Source organism: Poromitra crassiceps (genome assembly GCF_964638095.1).
Source record: "Poromitra crassiceps genome assembly, chromosome: 6".
Taxonomy (NCBI): domain Eukaryota; kingdom Metazoa; phylum Chordata; class Actinopteri; order Beryciformes; family Melamphaidae; genus Poromitra; species Poromitra crassiceps.
Genome location: NC_139627.1, coordinates 51,871,121 through 51,897,818, shown reverse-complemented (window position 1 = coordinate 51,897,818; position 26,698 = coordinate 51,871,121). Strand labels below are relative to the sequence as shown.

The following is a 26,698-nucleotide window of genomic DNA, read 5'->3' as shown; positions in this document are numbered from 1 at the left end:
CACACACAGACACACACACACACACACCAAACAGATTCGAGGAAGCAGCAGAAATGGCGAGTCCGGAGCAATCCGATGAAAAGTTGGCATTTTCAAGGTGGTTATATAACGCAAATACCGTAAATTCCGGACTATAAGCCGCACCTTTTTTCCCGTTTTTTGGCCTTTTTTGGCCCCTGCGGCTTATATAACGGTGCGGCTTATCTATGGATTTTTTCAAAAAAAAAAAAAAAAAAATCTCTCTTTTTTAGCACTCTTTCTAACTATAAATCCTATATAACTATAATAAGTTTTAATTTCCTCTCTTGCCCTCTTTTCACCACACTGTATGACACTGTGTGCACTGTAAAAAACAACACAGGTGGTGTTGTGTTATGTTGTTTTGTTGAAATGTTAATAAATGGGAGCTTCCTACCTGTAAGCTACCCTTACATATGGTAATTAAACATTAAAAAAAAAAAAAAAAAAAAAAAAAAACATTAAAACACCCGCGGCTTATAGTCCGGTGCGGCTTATATAAGAAAAAAATAGTCAACTTTGCAGGTGCGGCTTATACACCGGTGCGGCTTATAGTCCGGAATTTACGGTAGTTACTTTCCCTGGTAACTAGTTAGTTTTATTATAGAGTAATTCAGTTACTAACTCAGTTACTTTTTGGAACAAGTAGTGAGTAACTATAACTAATTACTTTTTTAAAGTAACATTCCCAACACTGCATATAACTACATCATATCTATTACAGACATTATATACATATACATAATACTAGATATTTTACTAGCTACTGGCGGAACACCCCATCCCGGCGTGTGGCTGGCCATTTAGTCCGGCCTCGCTCACAGAGCTGGCATGCAGCCTCTCCTCTCGCTCCTCAGAGATGTTTCATAGTCCACTTCAATGGCTGATGACAACTCAGAGACTCACCTGTGTGCTGCTCCGGAGTTCACTGGCTGATTCAAACTGCGCACTCGCCTGTGTGCTGCTCCACTCTGGAGCTCTCCATGGTGCCGGACCTGTGTTGAGGCGTTTTGCCCACTAATTGGCCATTTTTAGTCGACCCCAATTACCTAATTAAAAAATCTGTCTCCGTTAAGGGTCACCCGCATGGGGTGCTCTTTACACTTCCTGAAAGATTCACCCCGTTCGCACGTAAAATGGCAGCTAGCTGTGGCCAAACACAATTCTGCTCACTCACTCACAGACACTTTGCATTCTTATTATTATTATAGGATATATTGTAATAACAGTATACATTGCGATACTACACAATCACAGCATATCTTTAGACTGTGGCAGGAAAGCTGCGCAAACACGGGGAGAACATGCAAACTCCACACACAGAAAGGACCGGGGTGGAGATTCGAACCCACGACCTTCCTGCTGTGAGGCGACCCACCGAGCCACCCGATGATACTCTCTCCAAAATATATAATTGATGAATTGAGGCTTTGCGGCCAGAGAAGAGACTATAAGCATGGATTTGCTCAGTAGATCTGCGGTCAATAGATCTGCATTGAACCTTTTTGTGTTTGCATACCTTTGCACAGTGTGGTCATCCAGTGTTTCCCCTAAAAGAAATGTCAGGCCTGGAGGGATTTCAAAACGTACCCCGACCCCAATGGTGGGGGCCCTCGCTGGCGACGCTTAACTTTTAGCTAACCTGTTCGCATCTATGTTCGCAATGGCATCCCAAGTATCATCATACTATTATGGGATGCGATGCGAACAATTATTATGGGATGTGCGTTTCCCAGGCAACGACACATGTTGACACGTTTTGGAACAGCGCTGCACGCTGGCACGATGCTCCTAAAAGCAAAATGCTTATTGTTTTGAATGGTTTGGCATGTTATATCACTGTCAACACCAGTATTGTTTTATTGTAATAATAAGCCATAAAGGTTTATTGTAATTTTGGGGAGAGCAGAGAGATTATTATTATTATTATTTTATTTTTTTGCATTGCCTCTCCTGGCCTGGCGGGGGGCGTCGGTGGCCTGGCAGGCCCGCCAGGCCTGTAGAATGGTAGGGGAAACACTGTCATCTGACATTAAGTGCAACCCTCCCCCCCCCCCCCCCCCCCCACCAACTCAAAAGAAAGATTGTATTGGTGGTTTTAGCTGCCCTGTGGAATGTGGGGTATGTGCCTTGTGCCGACCTCTCACCATCAAATGTGTGTGTGCAGGTCATTACAGAGAATTCCATCTGATGTGAGATGTGAGGACGTGAACCTGGGACCAAACACTGGGCTTTCTAATGCCCACCAGGCTCTCCTGTGCCTCGGCCTAATAGAGAACCAAAGTGAAACGTCACTTCCTGCTTTCTCCCTGTACCAGCGCTGAAAAACATATGAATGTCGGTGAACGGAGAATAAGGTTACTTTTTTGATCCCGTTTGAATTGTGCCACGGGGTGCCAACGCTAATTTTGTTAATTTAAAACCTAACCTTGCATGTAAAGAAAGTCACAGTTTGTCTCAAACTGAAACGTAGGGGTTAGTTTCGTATAAAAACTACATAGCTCGTGGAAGGTCGTGGCATGTCGCCGGTCTTCAGCTTTGCCGGTAGAGAAAGTGACGTCACTTAGGCGACAGTGTATGTAGTCTTTCTGATTTATAACTTCTAGTGCAACAGTTTGGCGACAAACTGCGACTTTCTTTCGTTGGCACCCCGTGGCCCAATTCAAACGGGATCAAAAAAGTATTCTCCGTTCCGGCGCTGGTACAGGGAGAAAAGCAGGAAGTGACGTTTCACTTTGCCTCTCTAGTCTCTATAGTATGAAAGTAGGTTTTTATGAGGAAAGCATCGTCCAAGTCATAGAATCTTGCACACTAATAATAGTCAGTAGCTGTGTTTCCATCCAAATGTATCGCAACTTTTAATCGAATTTTCAGAAAGTCGGCAAAAGAAAATGCGAAATAATGCGCGTTTCCATCCACTGCTATTTTGCGAATTATAGAGCTGTCAATCACCTGGTGTTTGAGGCTGTCTGAGCTGCTGATCAGCTGCTAGACCCGATATACAGCTCTGTTAAACACATCTAACGTTATTCATTTAAAGTTTCTTGATGATCTACAAGTAGACAAAGGTACCATAAAACGCCATTTCTGGATTACCAGGTGCGACTCGGCAAGCATAACGTTATAATAATCCACGGAGCAGATAGTAAGTGAATACAATTTCATTCAATTCTAGAAGTGAGTAGCCTTAAAGTTAATATCCCAGTCTTCTTCTGTTTACCACGGCGGGTATTGTGCTGCATATTTACCTATATTTACCGTGTGTAGCCCTATTGCGTGTAGGCTACACACGGCATGTCATGTTTTGCAGTGATCAAGGCAAACTGCCTGGTTTTTGAATGGAGAGACAACGGAATATCGCTTTATCTGTTTCCACCACACATTTCGCATTTTCCTTTTATCGATACACCTGACTTTTCCGCCTCCCTCAAGTGTGAAAACTTGTTTGCGATATTTGGAGGCTTTTGCGAATTAGGCAGCGTTTCCACTCCGTTTTTTTTATGCGCAAATTGAAATTTCGCATAAAAACAGGTGGAGGGAAACCCGACCACTGTCAGTCTTTGAGCAGTCACTGACTCTGCTTCACGCTCACTCAACACAACAACGATGCTGCATGCATACAAGGAAAATGACCTGTTCACAGTCTTCGTAAGGCTCTTCTTGGCTCTCCGTTTGAAGAGAGGCTCTCCACTAAGAAATGCCGTTGCTTATGGAGATATGCACAACCTTCGCTGCTGCACCTGGCCGTAGAGGGCACATGTTAACCTGTGGCAGAGTCAGGCTTAGCAACAGGCAGGCTTCCTAAATGCTAATAGCTAATGGCTATGTAATTAGCACTTAAACATCAGACTCTTTCCTTTGGATATTTCCCATGGGAGGAACTCCAGCCTCCTGTTTTCTAAGCGGACAAGCTGCCTGTAGGGAGTTTTTTTGCGCGCGTGTGTGTGTGTGTGTGTGTGTATGCGTGCGTGCGTGTGTGTGTTGTGAGAGGATTTGTAATCCTACAGCTGCTTAACGGGACAGGAACAGCTTGATTCACTCTCTCCACGACCACTCTGTCAAACGTTACTTCCTCACGAGCCACACCACCTGGGATTGATTAGATGGTGTCTGCCAGTGTGATTTCCCTCAGTGATATATATTTGGTATTCAGTAAATCCTCCCCTCCCTCCCTCCCTCTGGCTGTGTGTCAGCCCTGCTCCCTTTTGTTTCGCTGAATGACACTTTTTCAGCGCACGTGCAGTCATTTGAATCGGAGCCATGCTGAAAATGAGGTAAACAGCAGTTCTGCAGGTATTCTCAAGATACAAGTGTTTCCCCTGGAAACATTTTCAGGCCTGGAGGGATTTCGAAATGTACCGCAACGGTGGGGGCCCTCGCTGGCGACGCTAAACTTTTTAGCAGGGATGTCACGATACTATAATTTCTACTTCGATACCGATACCCAGGAAAATATCGATAGTCGATACCATTTTCGATACCACGGGAAGGGGGGATGACGACACATCAAGAGGCATAAGAATAAAGTTAGACAGATGGACGGACAGACGCACACTTCTCCATAATCTAGGCCTGATAAAACCTTGAATTTAGACAGCAGATTAGCCCTGCTCTATAGCCATCAGAACACGTTTAGCTTGTTGAAGCAACAGATACCCACCAATGATAGGGAGGGAACAATCAGTAATTTTTTTATTAAAATAAAGCACTCATGGTATCGAAACTGTTGCAAATGAGTATTGTATCCGTTTCAAATTTTTAGTATTGACTTTTATCGATAGTATCGATACTTTTGACAACCCTAATCCCAAGTATCATCATACTATTATGGGATGCGATGCAAACAGTTGTATTATGGGATGTGCATTTCCCAGGCAATGACACACGTTGACACGTTTTGGAACAGCGCTGCACGCTGGCACGATGCTCCTAAAAGTAAAATGCTTATCGTTTTGAATGATTTGGCATCTTCTATTACTGTCAACACCAGTATTGTTGTATTGTAATAATATGCCATGAAGGTTTTACTGAAATTTTGGGAAGAGCAGAAAATATATTTTTTTTTCTGGCCTGGCGGGGCCCGCCAGGCCTGTAGAATGGTAGGGGAAACACTGCAGTATGTCATGTTTATTAACCGTGGAGTTGCATGGACAGCTGTCTGTATTTGCTTTATGATATGGGGTGCTGGGGTGCTGGGGGTGCCCCCCCCCCCACCCCAGGTTTTATCTTTCAGTCGCAGAATGACCCCTCAAGCCTGGGAAGTAGAGCAAATGTTGCAATGGGTCACGTGGATCCACTCCAAATGAAATACTCCTAAGGTTACTACATGGGGAACAGAGAAGACTTCTCTAAAAACGCTCCATTCCTTACGCTTAGTTAAGCATCCTGGCCTCTAAACAACAACTGGATAAGACCAAATTCTGAGGCACGGCTATTTGTCATTCCTTTCGAATATTTCTCATTGGCTTTTAGAAAGAAACGTCTCTGATGAGATTCACATCATCTCCGAAGAAAGAAAAAGCTATTTGCCATACCAGCCTTGGCAGGGACAGCGCAGTCCCATAATCACAGAACAGCACTTGAGTTTACAGCAGCATGTTCAGATGGCACTCTCCAAATGCCTCGCCCAACTCAATTGTCTGTAAGATGCACATTACAACCACCTACCTCTCTCTGTCTCTCTGTGTGTGTCTCTCTCTCTCTCTCTCTCTCTCTCTCTCTCTCTCTGTGTCTCTCTCTGTCTCTCTCTCTTTCTCTGTCTCTCTCTCTCACTCTCTCTCTCTGTGTCTCTCTCTGTCTCTCTCTCTGTGTCTCTCTCTGTGTGTCTCTCTCTCTCTGTCAATATGACTGCCATATCTGAATGTGAGCAGTGGAGGGGCCCCAGCATCGCTTTAGCAAACACACCGCCAGCTTTAGTGTGACATTGAATTTCATACTACATTAAACATGTTGTCCTCTGAGTCTGCAGGGAACTTTAAACTTGTTCTCATTTTTGGTCCTCCTCCTCCTCCTCCTCCTCCTCCTCCTCCTCCTCCTCCTCCTCCTCCTCCTCCTCCTCCTCCTCCTCCTCCTCCTCCTCCAATGACACGTGAAGTGACAGTTTAAATGATAGTGTACCTTTCTCACTTTCCCTTTTCTGCTTCACGTCTCCGGCCTTGAATGACAAATGAGGCGCGGGCAATTCTGCTGAAGTGTCACTTTCCATTGGTGGCTTTAGGCCTCGTGTGTCATCACAAGGACACGTGGAGTGAACACTCTTCCTCCAGAGGATAGATGTCTTTACATATGAGAAGGAGAGGGGGAGATGCCGCCTATGTTTGTCCACTCTACAGCCACTTTGGCAGTCAACCAAGAAGCAACTATCCTTTTGAATTCCTCCTCTGCTGGCGTATTCTTAAAAAGAAAAATCTATAGTTGGCAGCCTAAAATAGTGAACGTGTCTGAATCAATCTTAAAAGTTCCCCCGTGTTTATTGGAATATGAAAATCAAATTGTACTGTACTCGGTTGCCTCCTGACCCTGATGTTCTGGCGGGCCTACCGATCTGCTATTGGACTACACTTTGTCTGCTCCTGCAGGGAGTTCTGCCTTTGCACTTACCCGATTTGGGGGGTTTGACAGTATTTTTGGTCTTGCGTTGTTGTTGGTTTGCAACTTGCAACTTATTGTGTGTCTCACTGATGATGCTTTCTTGGCCAGGTATCTCTTAAAAAATATATTTGCATTATGTGATACATTATTGACTTGTATATATCGAGTCATGCATGAGTCAATAAAGAAGTCTGCATCAGTCAGAGGAAACCAAATGTTATCAGCAAAGCCACATTAGCTCAAGTTGCATTGAAGTTTATTCCCAGTTTTGACCGGACTCATTTTCTCTTGCCAGTCCATCTATGTTCCATTGCCAAGTGTGCCAACTGACGAACACATCTTTCCAGCTCGCCATTCAAATTAGACAATGTGGCCCCGGCCTCTGAATACATGCAAAGTCATCAGTCAGTTCATATCGGTACTTGCTGTCTTTACTTCTTTTTTGCCTTTTTGCTCTCTGCCCTGATAGCTAGCTAGCATAGCCAGAGGCTTAAAGAAATAGTCGAAATAGGTGATGAAGCGATGAACCTGCCGCTCTGCATTATGCATAAATAAGTGTGACCGCCGGCCCCGCGCATCGTTATTCTTCATATCGTTAAGGCAATCGTTCGTCTGTGGGCTTCCGGCGGCCGCGGCTGCTATGATGATCATAGGGTTAAAGAAAGAAGGGGAGGGTTGCCACAGCTTAGTGAGTTGGAGAATGGAGAATGGAGGAGCAGTGTTTCTCCTACCATTCTACAGGCCTGGCGGGCCCGCCAGGCCAACGGCGCCCCCGCCTGGCCAGAAAAAAAAGTTTTTGTTTTTGTTTTTGTTTTTTAAATTATTTTTCCTGCTCTCCCCAAAATGTCAATAAACCTTTATGGCATATTATTACAATACAACAATACTGGTGTTAACAGTAATAGAAAATGCCAAATCATTCAAAACCATAAGCATTTTGTTTTTCGGAGCAGCGGCGCTGTTCCAAAACGTGTCAACGTGTGTTGTTGCCTGGGAAACGCACATCCCATAATACAACTGTTCGCATCGCATCCCATAATAGTATGATGATACTTGGGATGCCGTTGCGAACATAGATGCGAACAGGTTAGCTAAAAGTTTAGCGTCGCCAGCGACGGCCCCCACCGTTGCGGTCGGGGTACGTTTCTAAATCCCTCCAGGCCTGAACATCTTTCTAGGGGAAACACTGTGGAGCTTACCTGTTGATGTAGCGCCGCCAGCAGCTAGCTCCTGTCCAGCTGCTTGTCTTTAGCCAATCCATTCCTCTGGTGGATCACCAGCCCTCTGCTCAGTGTGCGCTCCTCTGCTCAGTGTGCGCTCCTCTGCTCAGTGTGCGCTCCTACACAGCACTAACACTTGACACTCCGTTAGGAAAAGGAGGAAATGCACAACCCATGTGTCCACCTCACGGCTTATCAGAACACCATTGTCCATGCAGTCTGGCACGCTACTCGGGGAGCGAGCGCCCTTTGCCGGAAATGCTTCTTTAACCCCTCCGTACTGACGTAACCCCCGTAAGAGCCACCCAAACAGAGTCACCATGGCAACTCATTATAAACAATACGTCCGATCGGCCTACGCAATACCAGCTACACATCAAATGCTATTTTCAATCCTATTATGACACAAGAGGATATGCTACAGGTGGTTGATTCATCACGTAATACCTGTAGGGAAATTGTCTTTTTTTTGCTTGCCCTCCACAGGCGGGTCAGGGATTAGCTCCAGGACACTTGAGCAGGGAGGATGTTTCTGAAATGGGGGCTTGAACTGGGGTCCTCCAGTTGACGGGTGGTCTCCTCACTCTACACCAGCCTGTGGTTGTTGTCATGGGACCATTTGTTATCTACAGTACAATATCTATGTATGAATATGTCTCTGTCTGTCTCTGTCTCTGTCTCTGTCCCTAGCTATGGTGTGGGTGTGGGGCTTTGTGTCCATCACCATCATCAGCCTGCTGTCTCTGCTGGGTGTGGTGCTGGTGCCCATCCTCAAGCAGTCCTGCTTCAAGTTCCTGCTCACCTTCCTGGTGGCCTTGGCAGTGGGCACGCTCAGCGGCGACGCCCTCCTCCACCTGCTGCCACATGTGAGTACTGCAGGGTGGCTGGGTGCTGACTGACTGTGGAGGGTGGGACGGTCGAGTGCAATGGGTTTTCTTTACACTCGTGAAATTAGTATTAATGGTCAAGCATTCTCTACAAAACAATATAGAGTTAAAACAACATAATTAACTGAAGTGTAATAATCTTTAAAGTCTCTAAAGGTGTGTGTGTGTGTGTGTGTGTGTGTGTGTGTGTGTGTGTGTGTGAGTGTGAGAGAGAGCGAGGGAGCGAGCGAGAAATCACATTTGATAAATTTTGGAATTAAATGTTGGATTGGAGACAAAAACTACTTCTGGAATATTACTGGAAACTATTGTGAATATAACGATACACACAGCTCATTGTGATGCAGTCCAATGTCACAGGGACAGCTTCTACCCAACTGCTATCCAGAAAGCCCTCCAAAATCAGGATCAACTTCTTTACATGCGCAGCGCACAATTGCTCAACTTTGCATCTGCAACTGATGACATCACAATGATGTCATGCTGGTCTATGATCACTGATGATGTCACCATGCCTATGACATCATCAGTGCCTATGACATCATCAGTGCTGTCATGAGATGATTTTGCGCTTATGGCATCACTATGACATCATCAGTGCCTATGACATCAGTGATGTCATAAGATGGTTTTGCTCTTATGACATCACTATGACATCATCAGTGGGATGAAAATTGAAACAAACAAGACAGACAGACATTGCCCACTTGCCCCTCTTGGTCTAATCACAAAAACTGACATTTAAAGGGTTAAACTTCTGAAAAGGAATGAATATTTGGAATTTATGGTGAGGACTGAAGTTAATAATAATACAAATTTAAAAAATCTGAACGATACATTAACACATTCAGTGCCAGCGACGCCATATGGCGTCATTAGAAATTTACCGTAGAGTGCCAGCGACGCCAAATGGCGTCAATAACTCTAATTTTTTTTTTTGACGGGGGGGTGTCGATCTATGCCTCTTACATCGCCTCTTACAATATTCAGAGGTATTGAATGTGTCTAACCTATTTTACAGAACCCTTAGGTGGCGACAGCGCTCTCCAGATGAGAGAACGTGGAGTGAAACACACAGAAGAAGTCATTGGGGGGAAGGAAATCGCATCGCATCCGTCCGTATGCAGCTGCTTCATTGAAGCAACGTTTAGCTGTGCCCCTGCAGCAGCCAATCTGCTATCACAATTGAGCACCTCCGTGTCGCTGCAACAGCCTCCGTGTCCGCTGCAACACATGATCAGCCGTGGATTTGTTATTATTCTCAACTCGAAGCATGGGAGCTGGTACACGCGGCTGTAAAAAAGCAGGATCTAGCGGACTTTTTCAGTGCTGAGCACAGGCAGAGAAAACAGCAGAGCAGAGAGACACTCCTCCCACAACGGGGGGGGGGGGGGGAGGAGGAGGGGGGGAGGTGGGCACGCAGAGCCAAGTACACAACACAGACCCAGACAGCAGGACAGGGTTGGCAAACGCAAGCCAGAATATCCGATGCCCACCAGCAGCAAAAGATCAGCAAGAAGCTGCAACCAGCAGCGCATGCAGGCGCCAGCGCTGCTGGTTTCAGCTAAAAATATTATTCTTCCAAACAAAATTCCCTTGCCTTCACTGTTTTATTGAAGGAAATTATTTTTGAGGTGTGACTACATCAGAAAATTAGCTTCAGAGTCAGTGATGTGCTTGAAATGTTTAATTTCACAAAAGGCTCATTATCTCAGCTCGTAGAAAAAAAGCTCTGTTTTTCGTTCAATCAAGCTATCTTCTCCGGCTCATAACTAAAGAACGGAAAATGGGATCAATAAACTTTTTTTTGCAGGTGATAGAAGAGAGTCTCATCGTTATTTGTGCGTGTTCAGTGTTTACATAGTAATTATTAAAGAAATTATATGACTGTTTTAAAATGCATTGCGGCCTATGTGGCACAGCAAGCAACCTTTTGCCCAAGGGCCGTGGCACTGAAAGTGTTAATAGATAATATTTTTCTGGCAGTCTAATTGATGTATATTTTAGTTCACAGTTGTGCTCTTTACTTTTATATACAAATGCACGTTATTCCAAAATGCTATATATTTTAGATATAAGAAATGTGACATGTCCATTGGTCAATATTCCAAATTCCATCTAAAATGTCACTATTAGATCAAACAAAAGGTATTCGGATAACTACCAACTTCAATAAGAATCCAAAGTGAGTTTTACTTGGCAGGTGCTATATTTCATTTTGGGATACAACTCTTCCATCCACTAGTGACTACTGACCTATTTCTCCACAGTTCACTGCACTCTCATGTTATCTCTCTCAGCCTTTAGACTGATCTCATGTTATCTCTCTCAGCCTTTAGACTGATCTCATGTTATCTCTCTCAGCCTTTAGACTGATCTCATGTTATCTCTCTCAGTCTTTAGACTGATCTCATGTTATCTCTCTCAGCCTTTAGACTGATCTCATGTTATCTCTCTCAGTCTTTAGACTGATCTCATGTTATCTCTCTCAGTCTTTAGACTGATCTCATGTTATCTCTCTCAGTCTTTAGACTGATCTCATGTTATCTCTCTCAGCCTTTAGACTGATCTCATGTTATCTCTCTCAGTCTTTAGACTGATCTCATGTTATCTCTCTCAGCCTTTAGACTGATCTCATGTTATCTCTCTCAGTCTTTAGACTGATCTCATGTTATCTCTCTCAGCCTTTAGACTGATCTCATGTTATCTCTCTCAGTCTTTAGACTGATCTCATGTTATCTCTCTCAGTCTTTAGACTGATCTCATGTTATCTCTCTCAGTCTTTAGACTGATCTCATGTTATCTCTCTCAGCCTTTAGACTGATCTCATGTTATCTCTCTCAGTCTTTAGACTGATCTCATGTTATCTCTCTCAGCCTTTAGACTGATCTCATGTTATCTCTCTCAGCCTTTAGACTGATCTCATGTTATCTCTCTCAGCCTTTAGACTGATCTCATGTTATCTCTCTCAGCCTTTAGACTGATCTCATGTTATCTCTCTCAGTCTTTAGACTGATCTCATGTTATCTCTCTCAGCCTTTAGACTGATCTCATGTTATCTCCCTCAGCCTTTAGACTGATCTCATGTTATCTCTCTCAGCCTTTAGACTGATCTCATGTTATCTCTCTCAGCCTTTAGACTGATCTCATGTTATCTCTCTCAGCCTTTAGACTGATCTCATGTTATCTCTCTCAGTCTTTAGACTGATCTCATGTTATCTCTCTCAGCCTTTAGACTGATCTCATGTTATCTCTCTCAGTCTTTAGACTGATCTCATGTTATCTCTCTCAGTCTTTAGACTGATCTCATGTTATCTCTCTCAGCCTTTAGACTGATCTCATGTTATCTCTCTCAGCCTTTAGACTGATGTCATGTTATCTCTCTCAGCCTTTAGACTGATCTCATGTTATCTCTCTCAGCCTTTAGACTGATCTCATGTTATCTCTCTCAGCCTTTAGACTGATCTCATGTTATCTCTCTCAGCCTTTAGACTGATGTCATGTTATCTCTCTCAGCCTTTAGACTGATCTCATGTTATCTCTCTCAGCCTTTAGACTGATCTCATGTTATCTCTCTCAGCCTTTAGACTGATCTCATGTTATCTCTCTCAGCTTTAGACTGATCTCATGTTATCTCTCTCAGTCTTTAGACTGATCTCATGTTATCTCTCTCAGTCTTTAGACTGATCTCATGTTATCTCTCTCAGTCTTTAGACTGATCTCATGTTATCTCTCTCAGCCTTTAGACTGATCTCATGTTATCTCTCTCAGCTTTAGACTGATCTCATGTTATCTCTCTCAGCTTTAGACTGATCTCATGTTATCTCTCTCAGCCTTTAGACTGATCTCATGTTATCTCTCTCAGTCTTTAGACTGATCTCATGTTATCTCTCTCAGCCTTTAGACTGATCTCATGTTATCTCTCTCAGCCTTTAGACTGATCTCATGTTATCTCTCTCAGCCTTTAGACTGATCTCATGTTATCTCTCTCAGTCTTTAGACTGATCTCATGTTATCTCTCTCAGTCTTTAGACTGATCTCATGTTATCTCTCTCAGCCTTTAGACTGATCTCATGTTATCTCTCTCAGCCTTTAGACTGATCTCATGTTATCTCTCTCAGTCTTTAGACTGATCTCATGTTATCTCTCTCAGTCTTTAGACTGATCTCATGTTATCTCCCTCAGCCTTTAGACTGATCTCATGTTATCTCTCTCAGTCTTTAGACTGATCTCATGTTATCTCTCTCAGCCTTTAGACTGATCTCATGTTATCTCTCTCAGCCTTTAGACTGATCTCATGTTATCTCTCTCAGTCTTTAGACTGATCTCATGTTATCTCTCTCAGTCTTTAGACTGATCTCATGTTATCTCCCTCAGCCTTTAGACTGATCTCATGTTATCTCTCTCAGCCTTTAGACTGATCTCATGTTATCTCTCTCAGCTTTAGACTGATCTCATGTTATCTCTCTCAGTCTTTAGACTGATCTCATGTTATCTCTCTCAGCCTTTAGACTGATCTCATGTTATCTCTCTCAGCTTTAGACTGATCTCATGTTATCTCTCTCAGCTTTAGACTGATCTCATGTTATCTCTCTCAGCTTTAGACTGATCTCATGTTATCTCTCTCAGCTTTAGACTGATCTCATGTTATCTCTCTCAGCTTTAGACTGATCTCATGTTATCTCTCTCAGCCTTTAGACTGATCTCATGTTATCTCTCTCAGCCTTTAGACTGATCTCATGTTATCTCTCTCAGCCTTTAGACTGATCTCATGTTATCTCTCTCAGCCTTTAGACTGATCTCATGTTATCTCTCTCAGCCTTTAGACTGATCTCATGTTATCTCTCTCAGCCTTTAGACTGATCTCATGTTATCTCTCTCAGCCTTTAGACTGATCTCATGTTATCTCTCTCAGCCTTTAGACTGATCTCATGTTATCTCTCTCAGCCTTTAGACTGATCTCATGTTATCTCTCTCAGCTTTAGACTGATCTCATGTTATCTCTCTCAGCTTTAGACTGATCTCATGTTATCTCTCTCGCTGGCAGGAGGCATACGCACTTTCATCTAAGTCTGCTCTTGGAAATTACATTTATCTCCTAATCCTGTTGTCTTCTCATCTTTCTCTCTCCCTCTCCCTCTCTCTCTCTCTCTCCCTCTCTCTCTCTCTCCCTCTCTCTCCCTCTCTCTCTCTCTCTCTCTCCCTCGCTCTCTCTCTCTCTCTCTCTCTCTCTCCCTCTCTCTCTCCCTCGCTCTCTCTCCCTCTCTACCTCTCTCCCTCGCTCTCTCTACCTCTCCCTCTCCCTCTCTCTCCCTCTCTCTCTCCCTCGCTCTCTCTCCCTCTCTCTCTCTCTCTCTCTCTCTCTCTCTCTCTCTCTCTCTCCCTCTCTCTCTCTCCCTCCCTCTCTCTCTCTCCCTCGCTCTCTCTCTCCCTCTCTCCCTCGCTCTCTCCCTCTCTCTCTCTCTCTCCGACTCTCTCTCTCTCCCTCTCTCTCTCCCTCGCTCTCTCCCCCTCCCTCCCTATCTCTCTCCCTCTCTCTCTCTCTCTCTCTTCCCTCTCATGCACACATACAGTCTCAAGGGCAGCATGACCACAGCCCGGATGGGGAAAAGCAGGAGGAGGAAGAGGATCTGTTAATAGCCTTTGACGGGGTGTGGAAGGGCTTGACGGCGCTGGCCGGCATCTACCTCCTCTTCATCATCGAACACTGTATCGGCATGTTCAAGCACTACAAAGACCAACGGGTAAGATGGAGAAGACCCCAGCTGTACCCGATGGGAGCGCTGTTGGGTTAGGCTGCATGACGTACCTCAATTGCTCACATATTTACTCCCCTATACACAGTTAGCCTGTACGAGGAATCAGCGTGACGTCACGACACTGCAAAGCCCCCAGAACCGCGGCAGTTATCTAGTATGAGTTGTGCCAAACGAAGCTTAATATCTCAAAAACTATACATGACATCGCTTATATTTTGAGTGAGAGCGATATATACATAATATATATATATATATATATATATATATTAGATGCTACTGGTGCTACTGGTGGACCCCAAGTCCAGTGACACACGATACCAGTCAGCCTTATGGAAACACTGGTATGCCAGCCTTTTGTAATGTGTGTTCCTTGTATGTATTGTGTGGTTTTATTGTTGTATGTGTTTTTAATGGACCTTGTGTCTACGAAATAAAGATTGATTGATATATATATATATATAGATGTATATATATAGATATATAGATATAGATATATTTATTTATGTATTTTCTTATTTTTTTATTAGTTCATCTCAAGCCAGAGATTAACTTAAAAAGTACTTGTTGAAGGGGAGAGTATGCAGTCGGGGTTATTTATGAGTCAAGAGTGATGTGTTTAAAATGGATGAGTCGTTGTAGATGGAGTGTGAAACTGAGCCATCTTCTCCCTCACAGGACGCAAAGAAGCTGAAGGAGGAGGGCAAGATTGGCAGAAAGTTGTCGGATCACAAGCTGAACCGCCGCTCAGACACCGAGTGGCTCCACCTCACGCCGCTGACTGAAGGTAAGCAGAGCCGCTACACTTGACCCCTGGGTTTGTGTGTGGGTTGTACTGCAGCATGAACGCCACAACTGACGATTGCTCGGTGCAGGCAGGCATAGGGTTGGTATCGTTTGGATTCTAATGATTCTGATTCTGCTTATCGATTCTGCTTCTTAACAAATCTCAATTCCAATTGTTTGAGGGGCAGGGTCACAACAGTTCACACGCTTATTTCACAGACACCTAATACACAAGTCATATTCATGCAGGGTGCAGACTAATACACAAGTCATATTCATGCAGGGTCAGACACCTAATACACAAGTCATATTCATGCAGGGTGCAGACTAATACACAAGTCATATTCATGCAGGGTGCAGACTAATATACAAGTCATATTCATGCAGGGTGCAGAACACAAGTCATATTCATGCAGGGTGCAGACTAATACACAAGTCATATTCATGCAGGGTGCAGAATAATACACAAGTCATATTCATGCAGGGTCAGACACCTAATACACAAGTCATATTCATGCAGGGTGCAGACTAATACACAAGTCATATTCATGCAGGGTGCAGACTAATACACAAGTCATATTCATGCAGGTTGCAGAACACAAGTCATATTCATGCAGAGTGCAGACTAATACACAAGTCATATTCATGCAGGGTGCAGAATAATACACAAGTCATATTCATGCAGGGTGCAGACTAATACACAAGTCATATTCATGCCGGGTGCAGAATAATACACAAGTCATATTCATGCAGGGTGCAGACTAATACACAAGTCATATTCATGCAGGGTGCAGACTAATACACAAGTCATATTCATGCAGGGTGCAGAATAATACACAAGTCATATTCATGCAGGGTGCAGAATAATACACAAGTCATATTCATGCAGGGTGCAGACTAATACACAAGTCATATTCATGCCGGGTGCAGAATAATACACAAGTCATATTCATGCAGGGTGCAGACTAATACACAAGTCATATTCATGCAGGGTGCAGAATAATACACAAGTCATATTCATGCAGGGTGCAGAATAATACACAAGTCATATTCATGCAGGGTGCAGAATAATACACAAGTCATATTCATGCAGGGTGCAGACTAATACACAAGTCATATTCATGCAGGGTGCAGAATAATACACAAGTCATATTCATGCAGGGTGCAGACTAATACACAAGTCATATTCATGCAGGGTGCAGACTAATATACAAGTCATATTCATGCAGGGTGCAGAACACAAGTCATATTCATGCAGGGTGCAGACTAATACACAAGTCATATTCATGCAGGGTGCAGAATAATACACAAGTCATATTCATGCAGGGTCAGACACCTAATACACAAGTCATATTCATGCAGGGTGCAGACTAATACACAAGTCATATTCATGCAGGGTGCAGACTAATACACAAGTCATATTCATGCAGGTTGCAGAACACAAGTCATATTCATGCAGAGTGCAGACTAATACACAAGTCATATTCATGCAGGGTGCAGAATAATACACAAGTCATATTCATGCAGGGTGCAGACTAATACACAAGTCATATTCATGCCGGGTGCAGAATAATACACAAGTCATATTCATGCAGGGTGCAGACTAATACACAAGTCATATTCATGCAGGGTGCAGACTAATACACAAGTCATATTCATGCAGGGTGCAGAATAATACACAAGTCATATTCATGCAGGGTGCAGAATAATACACAAGTCATATTCATGCAGGGTGCAGACTAATACACAAGTCATATTCATGCCGGGTGCAGAATAATACACAAGTCATATTCATGCAGGGTGCAGACTAATACACAAGTCATATTCATGCAGGGTGCAGAATAATACACAAGTCATATTCATGCAGGGTGCAGAATAATACACAAGTCATATTCATGCAGGGTGCAGAATAATACACAAGTCATATTCATGCAGGGTGCAGACTAATACACAAGTCATATTCATGCCGGGTGCAGAATAATACACAAGTCATATTCATGCAGGGTGCAGACTAATACACAAGTCATATTCATGCAGGGTGCAGACTAATACACAAGTCATATTCATGCAGGGTGCAGAATAATACACAAGTCATATTCATACAGGGTGCAGACAGACACCTAATACACAAGTCATATTCATGCAGGGTGCAGAATAATACACAAGTCATATTCATGCAGGGTGCAGAATAATACACAAGTCATATTCATGCAGGGTGCAGAATAATACACAAGTCATATTCATGCAGGGTGCAGAATAATACACAAGTCATATTCATGCCGGGTGCAGAATAAACGCTTCAAGACACAGTATTTGCCGGTGAACAAAAGCAATCTGCGGAACAACGGGCAGTATTCACAGGATCTGTAAGGTTTACAGTCCAGAAAGAAAGAGCACCAGTGTGCAGCTTTAGGGCCTGTGTCCACCTAGCGTCTTTTCCTCAGGTCCAGCGTCTTTTTTCAGTTGTTTCCAATGGGGGGAGAGCGTATGCCGGCGCACACGGACGTGTAGAGAAAGTGCGCTGCACCCAGCGTCTATTTTCAGAGCGCTCCGCCGTTAGTTCAGTGCAGTAGTAGCTTGATAGCTGACAGCTAGCAAGCTAACAACACAGGTAGGCTACGCTATTAAAAGCAGTAAGCACAACACTCACCAGAAATATGAAGTGTCTTGCCAATCTGCTCCCACAATTGAGCCTTTCTGTCTCTGTTGCGATAGTTTCTCCATATGATTAGTTGCCAGAAAAGGAGCACCCGACACCAGCGTCTTTCTGAAAAGTTAAATTATTCTCAGCTGGGAGCGCTGGGGGCCGGTGCACAAAAACGCCGGAGCGCTCTGAAAATAGATGCTGGGTGCAGCGCACTTTCTCTAGACGTCCGTGTGCGCTCGCATACGCTCTCCCCCCATTGGAAACAACTGAAAAAAGACGCTGGACCTGAGGAAAAGACGCTAGGTGGACACAGGCCCTGATTTGAGCCTGGATGAAAGGTTTCCACAATAAGGTTTGCTCTCCCCCCCCCCCCCCCCCCAAGGTCCTGACAGCAGCTTGGCCATCTCCTGTGACAACGGCCACAACGACACGCAGCTCACAGAGCTCCAGACGCCAGACTCTCCAACCAACAAGACCCCGCTGGCGCCCGCAGACCCGCGGCACGAGCAGCAGTCGCCCACCAAGGAGAACGGACGCAAGGCCAAGAAGCACGGCCACGGACACTCGCACGGTGGAAACTGCCACTCGGACCAGGAGATGAAGGACGCCGGCATCGCCAGCATCGCCTGGATGGTCATCATGGGGGACGGCATGCACAATTTCAGCGATGGCCTCGCCATAGGTCAGAGTTTCTGATTTTGAATCAAGAATTGCTGTGCGTCACTGCACTTAGAAGTTTGTATACGTAATGTAATTTTGTAATTAAGTATAGCTATTTGATCATGAATAATACAGTATTTAAAAGAAACACCGGTCTCCCAAAACTATAGAGTAAAACTACATGTATAGACAAATCTATAGACTGGATGACTGGTGGGATAACACAATTCATAGGAATAACAAGTTACTCCTCATCATGGCATCAGGCTGAAACGGATGAATCAAATAATTCTGTATTGTTTATTTAGGATCCCCATTAGTCATTAGCGCAGTAACATCCTGGGGTCCACATAAAAGACAAGAGGTTCAAACATCACATAATGGACAATCCACAATGTCAAAAATACAAAATGAAATCAAAATAAGAGATGTTGGAATACCTGAAAAAAGTTCTCTCACATTCATAATGTCACCTCAACAGTAAATGGTTAAAGCAAATAATGAATAAGAATTAGTAAGCAAGGTATATAACTGCCCAATAGTGCACAGTGAAGCATTACATAATTAGCGCCACAAATATAATCAACCTAGAATATCATGTAGCCAAAATTTATTTCACCATAGCACGTAGTCATAATTTATGCCTCCCAGTCTCATAAAAAAAAAACAATATTTCTGTGAATATTCATTAAGTGTTAACAGAGGTGATTTATCAATTGTGTTACAGTTTCAACTACATAAAGCCCCAATCAGTAACTTTTTCACCTTAATATAGCAGCTTTTTAGTCAGTGAAGATGGTAGAGTGACTTGTAACAGGGAGAATGTCACCTCTATTGGTCACACACCGCCCTCCAAAGGCCTCTCCTGGGACTAAGCAGTTTGGTGCCTGCGTCCCGGAGGCAAGATGCTGTGTTCACTAAAACAAGGAAGTAACTTGGTGCGGATTTGCTACGAAAATGACGTTTCACGTAACTATGGATTATTATTCTATCACGTGGTGAGTATCTGATGTAAGAGGAGAGCCGGCACTCACGGTAGGCTAATTTGAAAAAAAAAAGCCTTTTATTGGGCAGAGAAAAATCGGACGTTTCGGCGTAAAGCCTTGAGTATCCGATGTCACAACATGTACATAGAGCTTTCTGGCGCTGTGTTTTGTTGACTTTGAACGGCGATATCAATACCGATGCTATTGCACCCAGAGGGCGCAGTTTCTCCAATAGCAAAACTTGAACGGCGCTTTAAATTATTAGCTTTGGATACGGCTTCTAAAAACTTTAGGCCCATTTCAGAATCACTTTAATCTACATTGGATGCATTTGGTCATTTACATTTGTGCAGACTTGTCCCTAAAGACCTGTTGAATCGCTGTCTGTCTCTATAGGTGCAGCATTCAGTGCAAACATCACAGGAGGCATCAGTACATCAGTGGCAGTCTTCTGCCATGAATTACCTCATGAACTCGGTAAGTGGACTGCCCCATCCGTTATCTCACACAAGTCATTGACTTCATTACCCACTATAGTCTTTGCACAGTCGACCCATTCAATGAGTAGAACAATGCTGGTTTTGTCAAGGCCTCACAGCCAGTTCACATCACATATCGCTGCTCTTTTTCTTTCTTTTCTCTTTGTGCGTTAATTTAAAGTTTTTTCGTGACCCTTGCTCCCTTGGAACTTGCTAAAAACCCACGGGTGTCAATAAGAAAATAATCATTCTTCTCTTCACCGCTGAAAAATGTCCTTTTTCCAGCTAAATGGGTTTTGTCTGACAGCAGCGAAATGGCTTGTCAATGTGTCAGTCAGTGGAGATGGCAGAGCGTGCCTGGCACTCATCGCTCAACACACTGAGACTCGTACAGACGTGCAGCTGCGGATGCATGAATTCTCCCCCAACAGTCCCTGCATGTCTTCTGTTCTCTGTGAGGACCCTATCTGCATGTCTTCTGTTCTCTGTGAGGACCCTATCTGCATGTCTTCTGTTCTCTGTGAGGACCCTATCTGCATGTCTTCTGTTCTCTGTGAGGACCCTATCTGCATGTCTTCTGTTCTCTGTGAGGACCCTATCTGCATGTCTTCTGTTCTCTGTGAGGACCCTATCTGCATGTCCTCTGTTCTCTGTGAGGACCCTATCTGCATGTCTTCTGTTCTCTGTGAGGACCCTATCTGCATGTCTTCTGTTCTCTGTGAGGACCCTATCTGCATGTCTTCTGTTCTCTGTGAGGACCTATCTGCATGTCTTCTGTTCTCTGTGAGGTCCTATCTGCATGTCTTCTGTTCTCTGTCTTCTGTTCTCTGTGAGGACCTATCTGCATGTCTTCTGTTCTCTGTGAGGACCTATCTGCATGTCTTCTGTTCTCTGTGAGGACCCTATCTGCATGTCCTCTGTTCTCTGTGAGGACTCTATCTGCATGTCCTCTGTTCTCTGTGAGGACTCTATCTGCATGTCCTCTGTTCTCTGTGAGGACTCTATCTGCATGTCCTCTGTTCTATGTGAGGACTCTATCTGCATGTCTTCTGTTCTCTGTGAGGACTCTATCTGCATGTCTTCTGTTCTCTGTGAGGACCTATCTGCATGTCTTCTGTTCTCTGTGAGGACCCTATCTGCATGTCTTCTGTTCTCTGTGAGGACCCTATCTGCATGTCTTCTGTTCTCTGTGAGGACCCTATCTGCATGTCTTCTGTTCTCTGTGAGGACCCTATCTGCATGTCCTCTGTTCTCTGTGAGGACCCTATCTGCATGTCTTCTGTTCTCTGTGAGGACCCTATCTGCATGTCCTCTGTTCTCTGTGAGGACCCTATCTGCATGTCCTCTGTTCTCTGTGAGGACCCTATCTGCATGTCTTCTGTTCTCTCTGAGGACCCTATCTGCATGTCTTCTGTTCTCTGTGAGGACCCTATCTGCATGTCTTCTGTTCTCTGTGAGGACCCTATCTGCATGTCCTCTGTTCTCTGTGAGGACCCTATCTGCATGTCCTCTGTTCTCTGTGAGGACCCTATCTGCATGTCTTCTGTTCTCTGTGAGGACCCTATCTGCATGTCTTCTGTTCTCTGTGAGGACCCTATCTGCATGTCTTCTGTTCTCTGTGAGGACCCTATCTGCATGTCTTCTGTTCTCTGTGAGGACCCTATCTGCATGTCTTCTGTTCTCTGTGAGGACCCTATCTGCATGTCTTCTGTTCTCTCTGAGGACCCTATCTGCATGTCTTCTGTTCTCTGTGAGGACCCTATCTGCATGTCTTCTGTTCTCTGTGAGGACTCTTATCTGCATGTCCTCTGTTCTCTGTGAGGACCCTATCTGCATGTCCTCTGTTCTCTGTGAGGACCCTATCTGCATGTCTTCTGTTCTCTGTGAGGACCCTATCTGCATGTCTTCTGTTCTCTGTGAGGACCCTATCTGCATGTCTTCTGTTCTCTCTGAGGACCCTATCTGCATGTCTTCTGTTCTCTGTGAGGACCCTATCTGCATGTCCTCTGTTCTCTGTGAGGACCCTATCTGCATGTCTTCTGTTCTCTGTGAGGACCCTATCTGCATGTCTTCTGTTCTCTGTGAGGACCCTATCTGCATGTCCTCTGTTCTCTGTGAGGACTCTATCTGTACTAGTGTTTGATGCAGCAACAGTGAACCTGTTTGTCCCAACTAGTGCGCATAGCAAGGTCTCCTCCTCTGATTCTGTACGTACAAGTGAGAGAGAGACTTGGAGAGATGGGAGAGAGAAGGATGAGAGACGAGGAACGTGTGCGGGACCATCCACACTAGATCAGTACTAATGATGTCTCCCGTCGTAGCCAAGTTTCCATGCGTTGTTTCTGTGGTTGATAAATAGACTACTGTCAAATGAGAGAGAGAGAGAGAGAGAGAGAGAGAATAACTGTGTGTTTTAGTGTACCTGCCCACCCTTGTGTTGACTAACAGCATCCTAGTGTTATTGGTGTCTCCAAGGTTAAAAAAGGGGGAAATGGGCCGCTGTGGAAAACATTTGCGGCTACAAAAGGAGGATGAAGCATACAGTAACATCAGATCTGCAATTAGGCCCCGCCCCCTTTTAGGGGGGAAACACAAGCCTCTCCCCGTTGACTTCAATGTAAAATAGCACTACCCAAAATAAATATAGAAAAATAACAGAATCAATCTAATTTATATGACCCCAAAACACCATGACATGACAATATATTACAACTCCTCTGACCATAGAATGGGCACGATACACCGGAAATATGACTTTGACCCATCTAAAATCATGTGACTCATGTCACATATTTACATTACAGCCCAGAGCCAAGTAGCCTACAGCGACGCTGGGCTCCACTACAACAGCATTTCATGTCGGAAGACTAAATTAGCAACAGGCAGACAGACACCAGAACTAGGTCAGAGACGGGTCATGAGTCACATGATTTTAGACGGGTCAAAGTCATATTTACCATGTATCTTGCACATTGTGTGGCCGGCCAAGTTGTAATATATATTGTCATGTCATGGTGTTTTGGGTTCATTAATAAACGAGATTGATTCTGTTATTTTTCTATAATTTTTTTTGGTAGTGCTATTTTACATTGAGGTCAACGGGGAGAGGCTTGCGTTTCCCCCCTAAAAGGGGGCGGGAACGTGTGCCGCCAGCAGCCGCCTACAAAATGACGTATTGCCGATCTGGTGCATAGCGAACACTGCAAGGAACTGCTTTGAAGGATGTGACACTGCAAGGAACTGCTTTGAAGGATGTGACACTGCAAGGAACTGCTTTGAAGGATGTGACACTGCAAGGAACTGCTTTGAAGGATGTGACACTGCAAGGAACTGCATTGAAGGATGTGCCGTTTCCTTCAGCAGCACGGCAGCGCCACACCTTATCTAGGCTCTCTCTTTGAGGCTGTACAGGACGAGAGTCTCTTTGAGGCTGTACAGGACGAGAGTCTCTTTGAGGCTGTACAGGACGAGAGTCTCTTTGAGGCTGTACAGGACGAGAGTCTCTTTGAGGCTGTACAGGACGAGAGCGCCAAGTCTTTTCCTTCTGCTCCAACCGTTCCTTTTTTTCTGTCTTTACCCAATTGTGTTTTGGTGCCTCGAAACAACCTCTGGAAAGTCGGGTTTTGCAGATGGCTAGCTGCAACACGAACCCTGTCTCGAAACCACAGTGTGACGTGCAGATTCGTGAGATCGTTCTCCTTCGCCGCAAGCAATTTCCCATTCGCTGTTGACTTGGCAGCAGTCACCTCACCTCCGTAGGGCCGCGTGCCAGACCGCCGCGGTCGTTTGATGAGTGCACCTCCTGAACACAAAAGCTACCCTGACTGACAGCTGGAAGGCAGAGACCATGATTATGGGGGTTCTTTAACCACCCATCGTGAAGCTAATTGGCAGTGATGGGTGTGTTAATTGCGGTAGACGAGGCGGCGGCAGGCGTCGCCGAGTGCGTGTGACGGAGTGGAACCGAGGAGGCAGGAAGTGCCAGAGGAAGTTGAAGTGGGGGGGGGGGGGGGGGGGGCACTGGAGTGACGCGTAAACAGGCAGCATTTGATGGATGGAGGAGAGCAGAGTGCTGATATATTCACTGTAGTAATTAGCAAGGAAAAGAGGTGGCTCATTACATTATGGAGGAAATGTAGGCCACCCCTTCTCTCTATGCATCTCTCTCTCCTCTCCTTCTCTCAAATACCAACAGAAGGATATTGCAGGAGATTTTGGCAAAAAAAATTGGGGCGCCACCCCTCACGTTTAGCTGTGTTGCTCAGTCCATGAATGCACGGTCCTTACAAGTTGTACCCCGTTGTAAAGGTGACTAATCAGGCTTTCTAACGATATAAAATACAATACCAATTGGTATTATTAAAGGGGAGAAATAATCGACCGGAATAACGTTTCGGAACTTTTTTTGATGAGTTTATATATCGGTGATCCATGATCGGTTGGGCAGATATTTCCCATAGGCGATAGGCAATGATTCCCATAGGTGATCGGTGGCAAAAAATTGGATCGGAGCCCCCCTAGAATAAATATATATGTGTGTATATGTACACACACACACACACACACACACACACACACACACACACACACACACACACACACACACACACACACACACACTACCAGTGAAAAGTTTAGACACACACGTGCATCCTGGTGGCTCACCTGGTAGCACGCGTACCACGAAGGCTGGGCCCTTCGCACGGTCCTTTGTCGCATGTCATCTCAACTCTCTCCCCACCTTTCCTGTCTGCCTACTGTCCTATATAATAAAGGTGAAATGCCCAAAAAATTATCCAAAAAATATATATATAAAAAGAAATTGACACACCACTTTCTTTATTTTTACCGTTTTTCACGTCTCCAAAATTGGATCACGAACTGGCGGGCAAAATATTTGCTTTTGTTGCTTATTGCTTATGCATATCTGCTTGCTCTGTGTGTGTGTGTGTGTGTGCGTGTGCGTGTGGGTGTGGGTGTGCGTGTGCGTGTGGGTGTGCGTGCGCGCGTGTTAGGGGTGTCAAGAAATTAATCCATGCATCGTGATGCGGACGTGTGAATCAAATTGAATCGTTGACAGATGAATAGTTTAGGTTTAAATTTCTGTTGACATTCAGATTTTAAAGCACTTTCTAAGTAAAAAAAGGGACTTGATATTTATCTGACTGCTTGTATTAATTGATGGAAAGGTAGCCATGTGCAGTAATAATATAGACAATTGGGGATTTGATTTGAATCGTGAGGCCAGTGAAGATTCACAGCCCTAGTGTGTGTGTGTGTGTGTGTGTGTGTGTGTGTACGTGTGTGTGTGTGTGTGTGCGCACACACACATGCATTGGGTTGAGGGACAGGTGCCTGTGAGTTGATGTAATCACGTTGAAATGAGTGTGTGTCTCTTGTGTGTGACTGACAGGTGATTTTGCGGTGCTGCTGAAAGCGGGCATGAGTGTGAAGCAGGCCATCGTCTACAACCTGCTGTCTGCCCTCATGGCCTATGTGGGCATGATGATCGGCACAGCTGTGGGCACCTACACACACAACGTCACCAGCTGGATCTTCGCCGTCACGGCAGGCATGTTCCTCTACGTGGCTCTGGTGGATATGGTAAGTTGCCAGGTTGTCATAATTATATTGCTCAAGAGATCATTATCTTAACTTTCTCTCACTCGTTGTCAGTCCACCATCTCTTGTGGCGTCAGGCTTTTTAATGGGCTGTAGCGTTGATTGTGTTTTTGATGTTGCGGTCTGTTTTAATAATGCATAATGTATGTGTATTTTTTGTTGTTTTTTTCAAGTGTACATTCTGCATAATTCAATCGTGTATTGCAAGCCAGAATGATTAAACTCAAACTCAAACTCTTCCTAATCTCATGTCTGGAGACTTATTTGCTACTGCAGGAAGTCTTTTATCCCGTCCCAACTGGTCACCTCCTTCTGTTTTGTAGCTGCCGGAGATGCTTCACGGGGACAGTGAGGAGCACAAGCGCTGCCAGCTGGGACACTTTGTCCTCCAGAACCTGGGCCTGCTGACCGGGTTCGGCATCATGCTGCTCATCGCCATCTTCGAAGACCGCATCGTTCTCGACTTTGGCTTCTAGGCGGGTGGGGGGGGGGAGGGGGGTGTTATCGAAGGAGGGGAGAGATGGACGTGTGGATATTGTGCTTCTCGGCGTTAACATGCTCCGTTTGCAATGTGATGCTGCGGTCTTGCCTGCATGGTGAATCTCATTCATGCCCTGTGCCTCCATTTCAAAGCCCAAAGCAGTGGCTTATGCATAACCCATGATCACGCTAGTGACGTGGACACTGTCCCTCCTGTCTTCTGTCACTTCTGTCTGCACCGTGTGAAACACCAACGCCCTACTGAAGGAATACTCTAAAGGTTGCACTCCTACTCCACTGTACTCCCAGCTTAGTGTCGAGGTCGCAGTAGCAGCTATAGCTTCACTTTTCCCTGTTTAAATTCTGGCCAACCCAAACGAGAGATAACGCGTTTGGTGGGGTGGATCCAGTTGGAAGGATCCTCCCACAGATCCGCATTGGAGCGGACAGTGTTCGTGAGCTGCTCCGTAGTGAGGTGGGGCGCAGGGCGAGCTTTTCCTGCAGAGGGGCAGCTGTCAGGGTCCAGCAGCTCATCTCTCATCCATCAGAACCTGTTGTTAGTGTGT

The 26,698-nt window shown here is 44.8% G+C and overlaps 1 protein-coding gene across 1 annotated transcript in view; it reads left to right on the top strand.

The window, feature by feature from the left end:
* slc39a10 (solute carrier family 39 member 10) overlaps positions 1 to 26,128 on the top strand; it is a gene marked incomplete at its 3' end in the record, with an annotated part of 78,157 nt that extends 52,029 nt beyond the window's left edge. The window contains exons 5-11 of the mRNA XM_083639049.1: positions 8,520 to 8,695; positions 14,290 to 14,460; positions 15,151 to 15,259; positions 18,288 to 18,587; positions 19,948 to 20,028; positions 25,444 to 25,634; positions 25,976 to 26,128. Of these exons, the coding sequence (XP_083495175.1) occupies positions 8,520 to 8,695; positions 14,290 to 14,460; positions 15,151 to 15,259; positions 18,288 to 18,587; positions 19,948 to 20,028; positions 25,444 to 25,634; positions 25,976 to 26,128 (1,181 nt within the window). The remainder of the gene's footprint in view (positions 1 to 8,519; positions 8,696 to 14,289; positions 14,461 to 15,150; positions 15,260 to 18,287; positions 18,588 to 19,947; positions 20,029 to 25,443; positions 25,635 to 25,975) is intronic.
* Positions 26,129 to 26,698: the final 570 nt, after the last annotated feature.